Genomic DNA, 11859 nt, shown 5'->3' on the forward strand with positions numbered 1-11859 from the left:
ACTATGACAAGGACAAACAATAACAGCGCTTTCTCTGCTACTCCTACTGAAAGATACATAAGACTATCCCGTTCGGTCATTTTCCCCCACCCCTCATGACCGATCCAGTTATACTAGATTCATGGTGTTCGTAGAACTGATCGAATCAGAAACACGGAACTACGCTCCAGAACTAGAGTTGCAGATGTAGGCGTCAAGACCGCTAAGCTTAAGTGGGACTGGGCGGGACATGTCTGTCGCATGCACCCGGAAAGGTGGGCCAAAATGGTTACTGAGTGGGACCCACGGAGCACCATAGACGGTGCAGGCCGGGGTTCAGGCAGACCAAAAAGGATATGGCGGGACGACTTGGACGCATTCTACCCCAAATGGTGGGAAAATGGCGATGACAGGGTCGAGTGGACAAAACGAGGGGAGGCCTTTGTCCAGCAGTGGGACACCAAAATAGGCTAATATAAAAAAAAGAAAACATCGTTTGTTTGGTATTGTAGTTCATTTGTATAATTTGGTCTGTGAGCTGGTTCGGTCATTGACATGTCATTGACCTATCAGGCTCAGGCTGTCAAGTCAGCTGTTTGTCAAATTGACATTTCGTGTTCAGAGTAGAAAATTTACCAAACCAACCAAGATAAAACCTGAATTTAGAAATGAATACGTATATTATTGCTTGTTTTTAGGAAATAACCGTGATTTTTGTTAAACTTAATTGTATTTATATGGTTGGTTTATCGTTTTTGGGGAGTCACACCATTTAAACGTAAATGTATGTAATACGAGGTATTTTGGTAAATTTTTCGTACCCATTTATTTGTATAGTTGTAGGCAAAGTGTTAGCCATTATAATATTTGTTCATTGTTAGGATCTTACAAATGCCATCCATTATTTTTAAGAAGCAAGCTTTTTAGTTTATTAGTCTTATTTATAGGTTATAAACATAATCTAGTAATATCGTAGAACACTCTTGATTAATTCATTGCAGTTTGTGTGCCTCCAGCCAGTGAGAATGTGTGAGGATGCAGAGCAGCAAGCCGAGGAGATGGAAGTGTTGAAGTCTATTTACGAGGGTGACGAGAACTTCAAGCAAGTCAATCCTAAAACATATCAGTATAAGGTAAACTTCACAGGTTCACCATAGCCTATATAGTATCAAAAAAAACTGTAAGGACCATTGTGGTGATTATGAAACCAGGGTAGTGTTGAACATGACACATACCTACTGAACTAGAAGCATGTTCTGCGTTCTGCTACAGCAACAGGAAGCAAGATATATCAGCGGTCAGTGTATATATTTACAGTACATAGTGGGTCAGTAAATCAGGTTTCAGGTTACTTTCCGTTCAAGTCATATCGGATATGGGTATACAGGCTGTTCGGCACATGGTTTGACAAACGAAAACAGTGAAGAGGTGGGGCCATATGCTACTTACTTAGCCATATAAATCTGGCCTACAGTAAAAAAAATTTGTGCCTGCTTTGGGTCAACGGAAAATAAAATAGATTTACTTTAATAGGTAATTTAGGGTTTTTGCGTGTGTTCGGTTCAGACAGACAAAATTTGCATATAAATCTAGTCATTGAATATAAATTTACCTATGCATGTAACACATCGTTGGAAAGGGTACTGGGGATGTTTTCCTGGAATTAGGACTTCTCGATGTCTTCAGGTTTTTAAATACAATTCAAAGTTGAATTTTTTTACCTCTTTCACAAACTTTAAAGGGTCGTACTAAACAACACAAGATTAGAACAATAAGCATTTTGATGGTTTTATCCGTATTGTGATATCTGATATGTTATTTAAGTTTATGTGATGAAATTTGGCATTATTTTTTAAATACACAAAAATTTTTTTTATTCCTAAACCATGGGGCCCAGGCCAGTTTTATATGGCTAAGCAAGTAGCATATGATCCCACCTCTTCGCTGTTTTCATTTGTCCAACCATGTGAAAAACACCCTGTATATGGTATCAAATTGATTCCGGTTTCTTTGAGAAAGTTACTTAATCGAAGCTCAAGAATGCACCCTTGAAATTAACAGACTTTAACAGAAATTGTATGTAAAAAAAAATTGTATTCAAGACATCATACTCAATGAAAATACCAAATACACTCATATCTAAGATGACTTGTGCGAAAATCGATTTCTAGAGGACTTTTAGACAAAGTACCGACTGACTCGTAGTGTTTCCAAAGTGCTTCTGGTTAATAGATATTAGTGATATTCAAAATTATCCCATTTTTGAAGTTCCCCCCATGTACCTTATGATGATTGATTTAAAGTTTTCTGAACCTTTCCTTAGAACTTGTCTAGAACAGATGCTGCCAGAGCTTTATGGTTTGTGAAACTGCAAATGTGTTGATTGTGACTATAATGTAGTCAATTTACATTAAGTCTAGTGATTGTTTTAAATTTTATTTGAATTTACTCAGTTTCTATTTCCCTTCTTATTAGTGTTCTCTGTATCTTAGATGGTTTCTTATTTTTCTGTCTTACATTTCCAGTACATTGATGGTGAGAAGTCATTTATATTAGAAATATCATGGGGAGACACATACCCCACAGAGAAGCCTAACTTTAATCTGGAAATCTTTTATAATCAACACCTGTAAGTATATTTGTTTTTTCAATAATTTGACTGTACAGTCGCCATCAGATACATCGGAGCGGCCAAGGCGCTCACAAATATCTGAACACGCCTCTATTGTCAGGGCGTTAGAGTGCGTGTTCAGATATTGTGAACAGCTCGGCCGCTCCGATATATCTGATGGCGACTGTACATAGTACAATAATAATGTACTTGGTACTCGTATAGTAAGTAATATAAGTAAGTAAGTTTTTACATTGCAGGATTTGCAGGTCGAATATACGTTAATAAAAGTCATTTAAATTAGAGATAGGCCGAATATTCGGTTCGGTTTCGGTATTCGGCATATTTTTCAATGTTCGTATTCGGCCGGATAGTTCGGTTCGAACTGCCGAATATTTACCGAATAAACAATTTTTTTAAGGGCGTCCGCTAGTTAGCACGGATGCACTTCGCGATCAGGTATGAGCAGACGTTTCAATATAGTAAGTGGTTGCAGGAAGAAGCTGCATAAATAACTGACCCCCCCTGCATGGAAACTTGTTTGCAGGGGGGTCAGTTATCTCCGCAGCTTACTGTACCTTTAAAGCGCAATAAAATAAAGTGTTTTCTCTATTTTATACTGAAGAAAATGTTATCAATATTAATTTCATTGTAGAATACCAGCAGTGAAGGACAAAATCCTGTCAATAGTAAATGAGGAAGCGGAGCAATGGCTGGGCTGCGCCATGACGTACACGCTGTTCGAGTGCCTGAAGGAGCGCGCCGGGGACATCCTGTCCGAGCAGGCGGGGGAGGCGATAGTCGCGAGGGTCGAGAAGATAGTTATTGAGGACCAGGAGGTGACAGTTCTGATTATTTGATGTTTGTTCAAAGTTGTGCTTTCTATTTTTATAATCGAACAGAGGTGGTATTACACGTCTTTGATTAAGGATAATTCTATTTATCACCAAAATGCAGTGATCGATTTATAGTTGCCAGCAACAAGTAATTTTAGGGACCGTTGTTTTGAACACATTTTGTGTTTAAAATGACACTTTCTGAGATAAAATTGACTTTTAATTGGCAAGTATGGTAGCGGTTTTTTGAAATAAAAAATTAAAACGCATCAGCAATATATGGTTCTCAGTTCTTAGTGTTCCTACTCATCACCACCGAGCGTGTTGTCGGTATTTTTGTTGCGGGTATTTAAAAAAATAGTCAAATGTAGTTTAATAGTCGTATGGAGTCTCAACGTGCACCACAATTAACACTGAAATGTCCAAATTGTAAAAATCATTAAAAAAAGGAACAGGGTAGGACCCAAACCGCTTCCTCGAGGTACCTCATAAGTAACGGGCACTCGTTTCCCTACAGTCGGAGTCGAAGCAGGTGGAGAAGAAGGAGCAGCTGACGAAGGCGCAGAAGCGGCGCGCGTGGGACCGCGCGGAGATGGGGCGCGCGGGGGAGCGCCCGCGCGGCTGGGACTGGGTCGACATCGTCAAACACCTCTCGCAAGTCCCGCACACGCACACGCCTACCGTGTAACACTTACACCTACACACGACCTGCCGCTGCCGCGAAACACTGGCGGACCTTAGGGGCCGCGGGCCGGGTCGACATCGTCCAACACAACAATAAGCTCCCCGTCAGCCTGCTCACTACTGCGTGACCGAACACCGCTTAAGATTATTATAACGTGACCTTAGCAATGCTTTCATTAAAATTCCCATATATAGTCGGTAATATCAGATATTACGTTTGGTATTTTCAAATTTAAGGATACGCTCAACGATTAAGTTATGAAATTGTACGCATTTAGAAAAGATTTCCATAAGTAAACAAAAAACTGTAGTAACAATTTCTCAACTATATGCCATCTTAGTAAGACTAGGCGTCTTTGACCAGCTCTAAGGGCGAGCAGTGCGCGCTTGCACCTCTATAATAGACGCCTAAAGACGCCTAGTCTTACTAAGATGGCATATAGTTAAGAAATTGTGACGGGGTACCGCCGTGGCGGGGTGGCCTAGGGGTTCATGGAGTTAACCGCGATAGCTAAAGACGCCGGTTCGAATCCGGCCTTCACCACTGGAGAGCTTCGTCACTGTTTCTTTAATATCTATTACAGTTTTTAATTTATATATATTTATATATAGTAGTGCGACTACTTAAAAAAAAAACAAATCAAAATATTTAATAAAATAATTTGATTTGTTCCCAAACTTGTTCATTAGTAAACAACGGCGTAAACTGCGCTATTAGGATGTCTTCATTTAACATGCTCAACTCTTCATGAAAAGTAGCGCGCGTTTAAGAATATCCTTCTTCTAAAATAAACGTTCAAAACTGAATACATATTGTGAAATAATTGTATTTACGATAAAAGTCAACTTCTCCATCCCGAGAGCTAAGCCAAATGACCTGTAGGTGGTAGTAAATGTTTATTAACATATTAATAAATTTATTAAATGTGGATCTGACCTGTATCTATGAACTCTACAATTATTCGTATTTCAAAAATGCCTGGGAACTGGCTATCTGGCGGCTAATCGTACGTTGTTAAAACAGCTTTTCTAGTATTTTGTACTGGATTTTTTGTATATTTTGTATGAAAGAGCTCCTTTACCAAACTTACTTGGTGTAATTAATGTATATTGTAAATGAAATATAATAATAATTATTAGAAACCGGTTACATTTTTTTTAGCAAGATTACCAAACCTGTAGTTGTTCGAAAACTTTAGGTACGCAGGGACTTCAGGGGAGTGAGGGGATTGAAAGTAACTTAAATAAATAAATAATAATAAATAATAAATAAATCAGTTTATTAAAAGACAACATAGGTCCACACATTACAATGTAACAAAGCATAATTACAATTAAATAAATTAAATTAAATTAAAAACAGAACAGAGATCAGTAATATTTTACATATCTATTTACTTAAAGCACATGTGGAGTGCACTACAGTGGTTCAGGTATGCCCCATCTAACCTGTCAGCATACATGGCCAGGATGCTGTTGGTGCTGTCCCTCACCCTGCATAACAATGAAGCGGCTCTTTTGCGCATGATGGCAGCAAAACTATCCACGCGCGCCTCTGCAAACATTGTTGATGCGCTGCAGTAGCGAGGGAGCCCCATCAGCACCCTAAACGCATTATTATACTGTACTCGCAGGGCGCTGTACTGTCTTTGCGTGTAGTTCACCCACAGGCTGCTGGTGTAAAAAGATGTACAAAAGGCTCGGAATAATGTTACCTTCACTGTCGGTGAGCTACAAGCGAACCTGCGGGCAATCATGTTCGCTCTAACAGCCAGCGCCCTGCGCTCCCTCTCGACGTCAGCACCGTCCTTGAGGTCAGAGGTAATCATATGTCCCAGGTATTTAAAACTGCTTACCAACTTAAGCGGGTTGTTGTTTAGTTTCAATAATGGGACTGTTGATGGACATTTACCTCTGACTCCAAACACCATCAGTTCGCTCTTAACAGCGTTGTATTTAAGCCCGTGTGCTGCAGCGTATCGCTCGCGGACCGTTATAAGCTTCGCGAGACCACAGGGTGACGCGCTCAACAGCACCATGTCGTCCGCGACATAAAGAGGGCCGAAATAACGAGGGACGAAATAAAGAGGGCCGAAATATCAGAAACTTACAAACTTTTAATTTGCATATGCATAGGTATAGTATAGGTAGTGAATAGGTGCCATTGCCATATCTTAATAATACCATGTAGGTAGTTGTAGGGTAAGTAATTGTGATAAAAAATAACATGTGAATATTTTGAAAAATAAGTTTATAAAAAATAACAAGACTGGATTTCGCATAATTTAACCGTTACGTAAAAACAATAAAATCGTTGCAAAGAAAGCTTATCGTGCTCACTATTTGGCCCATCGTGTTTGGGTTGAGGTCCATATATATATTATTAAAGCGGGATGTAGGTTTCAGGCTTGTCCTTGATGCAGTCCGTGTCGCGGCAGAAGCAGTCGTCCACCGCCGGCTCTGTGGATCACCACAGATGTAAATACTAGGATAATCTTTACAAACTACATTAAATACTCGTACAACACAACAGAATGGAAATAAACTCGGCCGTAAATTAAACCTCGTCGTAAAGTATTGTGGCAGTGCCTCAATCAACGCCATAATTTAATACAAATGTGACGTTGAGGTGACTCAACCATAGTTACCAGGATGTATGTAGATGTAACTATTTTACCTAGCTACGAGTATGTTACCACGACCATGTTGTGGGTTTAGACTTAATTTACCTTAAGTCAACTCATCATTGTAACAGGTAGGTTAAGTAATAAGGATACTAATACGGTGGGCACATGTATGTTCTCCGGCAACAACACCTCTGAAAAACGCTCCCTTCCGACCGGGATTTCGTTCTCCTCTAACGTATCTGCGTATAGTGCACGCCATATGAGTAGGACATTCTTATTAGAGTAGACTACTACTGTTCTGTTAAACGAATAGGTTTAGACCGAACTCACCTTCAGTCAAGTCGTCATTGTAGTAAATCAAAATGGCCGGCACGTGGATATTCTCCGGCAGCAGCACCTCCGAGAACCGTTCCCTCTCGTCCGGAATCCCGTTGTCGGCCAACGTGTGCTGCAGACAGAGCCGCCGCCCGCGGCACCGCCACGAGTAGGACGCCAGGTGCGTGTTGTGGCGCCGGTAGCGCTGCATGATCTCGTAGATGCTCTCCTCTGAGCACACCTCCAGGGTCACCGTCGAACCTTCATGGAAGACGAATAGACAAAGCGTCAAATGTATTCACGAAAGCTACAAAAATCTCACGTCAACTCAAAGCAGCCCAGCTGAAGATACTACTCCTTATTTACTCCACCGTCCCAACGCCTCATTGTCTAGAGATGAGCATGGACAGCAATTACCTATATATAATAACATTGCATCTGTTTCCTTGTAGTTTTTGCACTTAGTGAATAAGGTTGCTAGACAGGCAATTAGATATCAGGCGGCTAGCAGGAAACCTACATCGTAAAGCATCAGCTTAGGCCGCCTGTCCCCTGTGAGGCGGAGATAAGAGAAGTCAAGCAGTACCATTGGTTATATAATTCAGCGGAGCGGATAAGAGATGTGGATTACAACCAATGGTATTTGTTGATTCTTTTCATCTCCGCTTTGAACCGACCGTCTTCCACCAATACCAATTTAGACGTTATGTTGTAGGCAGTTCAGTGACTTCAGTGATACAGTCGAGCAAATAGAACTACAAAGAATAGTAAATCGCTTACCAGTAAGGGTATTAGTAATCCTAATAGGCCTGGTTTTAGCGGTCAGCTTCCCGACCACCAGGCTGTCGTCCAGCCACCAGGGCTTAGTGTAGGGCCGCCACTTGGTGGAGGGCACCTGCGGCGTCAACATAGATCCAATTTCGCAAAACACTTAAGACGGAAGTGGAGGACTCGTGCGAAATCGCCTTTTCATACAAACGTAGTCTTCATTTTCCTCTCTAGATATTAACATTATTGAAAATATTTTGATACAATTTGTTGTATGTAAGCTACAGCCATTGATTGTTTTTTTAGAATTTTTAATGTTTTGTGATAGACCCTGAGATTGTGGTAGTGGCGCCAGCTTCGCAGAGTTTCACGTAATATTCCCTATTATCGAAAAAAGTCGAACGTAGGGGCATAAATACATCAAGTTATGTAAAAATATTTTCCATAATGTCAATATCCGCAGAGAGGAAAATGAGGATTACGTTTGTATGGAAAAGCGGCCGTCCCCTTTCCTCTTAATAGGGGGAACATTACAATTGCATGTAAAAATACGCAAGTAAAGAGTAAGTATAAATAAGACAATAATGGCAACCTGCGGCTCGCGCGTGCCCAGGCCGTGCGGGCGCCGCGCCGCCGCCGCGCCCGTCACCGGGTGCGTGCGCCGCACCCACTCCGCGCCAGCGCCACGGAACCAGTGCGAGATGTCCTTGCCTGCGTACGCCAGGAGCGTCATCGCAAGCTGGGGAGACGTAAATGGAATTAGTAAGTATCGTAACAGTGCAAGAGTAAAACCATATACACCCATATCACATTCACGTACGTTATACGTTTATCTGTTTAATTCTTGGATAAGAGTTGTAAGGTGCGCTTTAATTGGCCCGATTGATAAGAACTGTATACTCTACCTATACACAGTATACTCTAGCTATTGAAATAGTGTGTGGCAAATTGAAATACACGTTGGCTTTGCCAATCCATCTACATTACAAGCGTAATTTTTTCAGGTTGCCTATTGCAAATTATTTGTTCGATGTTTAGTTTGCCAAATTCTCATTTGTACGAACGCATTTTTTTTCAAAACTTAACGGTTTTAAAACAACGCGTTCAGTCAAATGAAGCATAGAGCGATATGATACACCACGAAACAATACGGAAACCCTCGCTTGAAGCAGGGGCAGTACTCCACGCAGTCATCGATGATGCAGGAGCAGTTCTTGTAACAACAACTACCTACTAGGCTACTAAGTCGCTACATACCCTCTTCTTGTCGCAGAAGGGGAACCTCCGGTTGAAGCAGCGGGTAGTACTCCACGCAGTCATCGGTGATGCAGTTGCAGTTCTTGTAACAACAACTACCTACTAGGCTACTAAGTCGCTACATACCCTCTTCTTGTCGCAGAAGGGGAACCTCCGGTTGAAGCAGCGGGTAGTACTCCACGCAGTCATCGGTGATGCAGGAGCAGTTCTTGTAACAACAACTACCTACTAGGCTACTAAATCGCTACATACCCTCTTCTTGTCGCAGTAGGGGAACCCCCGCTTGAAGCAGGGGCAGTACTCCACGCAGTCATCGGCGCAGTACCAGTTCTTTATCACGCAGGAGCAGTTCTTGCGGCAGGTGCAGAGCCGGAACTGGTCGGTCAGCCAGCCCGTCATGTCCAGGACTCTGCCGTTCAGGGACACCCAGCAGTCCTGCGCGGAGTTGTGGATCACCACCTTCAAAACAATGTATATAGATGTACTTATATGTTTTAATTCTTCAATATCAGCCTCGTGGACCCTAAGAACTTTAGGAAGGTTAGGTACCTAGGTACTTACTTATAACTTATAATTTTGTTTTTTTAAGGAGTACTTTTACCTACCAACAGCTACAAAAACATTGTGCTGATTTAGGTAACAATACAAAACCAATTACACATACTTACATATAGAAATGAAATAAGCAATAATATTAAACTTTGCGCGCAATTTCACACAGTGCTATCACGATTAATACATTTAAAAAAAAACTCAATTTTATACAACTCAAAGCTTCTAGAATATAGAACTGCTAACAATACTAACAGAAAAAAATTAATATTGTCTTCGGTTACCGCGATAGGTAGTTAATAAAACTATGAAAACGGATTATATCGCGTATATTGAATTTATACCCCCTTTCAGTCACCCGTTGACCACGAACGCTGTAAAGGGTTCAAAACGTCGGGATGTATTATAAATTCAACATACGCGATATAATCCGTTTTCATAGTTTTATTTCTTTTCAAAGTACTTATTAACTGTTATGTCATCCTACCTCGGCGGGTGTGTACCATTGTTGCTTTGTGTATATCATAGTAGTCAAGTAACAATCCTTATTTTAACTAGTGCTGGTATATTCCATGATAAACAATATATTTCACCATACTTTCAAACCACAGATCTTATTTTTTTGATGTCACTATGGCAACTGTCTAATTGACGTTGATTTATTTTTCAATAGTAATCGCAAGTAAAGAATAAATACCTATAATATTTAAATACCTAAGCGTTTGGATATTAATATTTTTAAATTTATCATCAGTATGATACATACATAAAACTGACTACTGGTGGAACTGGTGGAAAACTAACCTAGGTTGAAAGTTTTATTTACTAAATAAATAGTCGGACTCAGTATAGCTGCGGAACATCAAGTAATACGAAATCCACCAAAGCTCAGCGATCCCAAGTTAAAAAAAAATTGGAAACATTCACCGAAGCGAATTAAGTATAAGTTTAGTAGGTCAGGTAGCTCGTTACCGCGTTCCTGTTGATTCATAGTGAGAAATTAAATGCCAGTGATTTCTGAATAAAAACACCAGTTTATAAAGTGCATTAGTGCATTATACATGGCATTAACCTTTATAATAAGTATTCATATTCACGCTTGGCGCAGGCAATAGATCAAGTTGTTTTGTTGAGTGGCTCGGTCATGGTCCGTGGACACCTGACCTGACGTCTGTGAGGGCAGCGAAGCCCTTCGTCGATGAAAAATCCAAGGTGCTATATTCAGTTTTTTTATTCCGTAGACAAAAATGACATTTCATGTGGTACTAAGAAATGTCATGTCTTACACATGAAACGTCATTTTAGTCTAATAAAAAAACAGACCTTAGTTTACAGCAAAGATAGATATAACTGCGTAATAGAGAGATACAGTCTAAGGAAAAAACGTGCCTCGAAAATCAAGAAAATTTTATTCTCGTTCAGAGGGCGCTACTAGTTTTGGCCTACAGTCGTATAGATGGCGTTGACGGTTTCGTTTGTTATTTAACAATTTTAACGCATATCAGTGAAAGAACATGGGTCAAAATCAAAAAAATAATTAATGCAAATAAAAAAATTCATTTATACATTCTATCGTATTTTTATAAATCTTCATTTTTAGTTTTAAAGTGTGTCGACAGATGGCAGTGAATTTACTGGGGTTACAAAATTTACTATGACAGTACCGCTCTAGTATAAGTTACTCTATGGTTTACAGCAACCTGTGGGTAGTGTGGGTTCCTTATTCCTATAGGTATTGGGATTTTGAAATCATCATCATCATGTTTATTTGTATTTTAGATTGATAAAATGCGATTTGGAGATCAACTCATTTCTGACCCTGTCGACATGGCTAATGCCTTTAACAAGTAGTTCATTGATGTAGGCAGGGATACTGATGCACTCCCTCGAACAACTGTTACGCTGGCTGCTAGCTGTACTCACAACAACTACACACTTTACCTCAAACCTACATGTCCATATGAAGTACCAAAAGTGATAAAGTCACTCAAGAGCTCTAAATCGTTCGGGTATGATGACATAAAAATAGGAGAAGTATCAGGCAAATTTTCAGCTTGCCTCAAGGACCTTCTCCAAAATGTCTACCAGCTCTTCGTCTATGACGACACCTATTATCTTTCTTCTTTATTTATTTATAATTAACATGTAACACTAACATAGCCTTTTAAGTTTGTACTACAACTAACATTTTTTATTGACACAATGTCTGAAATAAACATTTTTTTTTTAA

The 11859-nt window shown here is 40.1% G+C and overlaps 3 protein-coding genes across 3 annotated transcripts; 1 reads left to right on the forward strand and 2 right to left on the reverse strand.

Annotated features, from left to right (window-relative positions):
• The first annotated feature begins 596 nt into the window (after nt 1-596).
• On the forward strand, nt 597-4892 carry LOC134742514 (RWD domain-containing protein 4). Its single transcript, XM_063675734.1, has 5 exons — nt 597-763; nt 981-1112; nt 2505-2608; nt 3246-3429; nt 3944-4892. Exons 2-5 carry the CDS (start codon nt 1005-1007, stop codon nt 4112-4114), a joined length of 567 nt encoding a protein of 188 aa, XP_063531804.1. The 5' UTR covers nt 597-763; nt 981-1004; the 3' UTR covers nt 4115-4892.
• LOC134742314 (uncharacterized) lies at nt 4164-6149 on the reverse strand. The gene is made up of 2 exons (XM_063675364.1): nt 5560-6149; nt 4164-4230 (listed from the first exon to the last, which is right to left on the reverse strand). Exons 1-2 carry the CDS (start codon nt 6147-6149, stop codon nt 4164-4166), a joined length of 657 nt encoding a protein of 218 aa, XP_063531434.1.
• Nucleotides 6150-6455: 306 nt separating this feature from the next.
• On the reverse strand, nt 6456-10243 carry LOC134742515 (cytochrome b5 domain-containing protein 1). Its single transcript, XM_063675735.1, has 6 exons — nt 10117-10243; nt 9330-9536; nt 8413-8559; nt 7833-7947; nt 7068-7313; nt 6456-6570 (listed from the first exon to the last, which is right to left on the reverse strand). Exons 1-6 carry the CDS (start codon nt 10153-10155, stop codon nt 6494-6496), a joined length of 831 nt encoding a protein of 276 aa, XP_063531805.1. The 5' UTR covers nt 10156-10243; the 3' UTR covers nt 6456-6493.
• Nucleotides 10244-11859: the final 1616 nt, after the last annotated feature.

Source organism: Cydia strobilella, chromosome 6, assembly GCF_947568885.1.
Source record: "Cydia strobilella chromosome 6, ilCydStro3.1, whole genome shotgun sequence".
Classification (NCBI taxonomy): domain Eukaryota; kingdom Metazoa; phylum Arthropoda; class Insecta; order Lepidoptera; family Tortricidae; genus Cydia; species Cydia strobilella.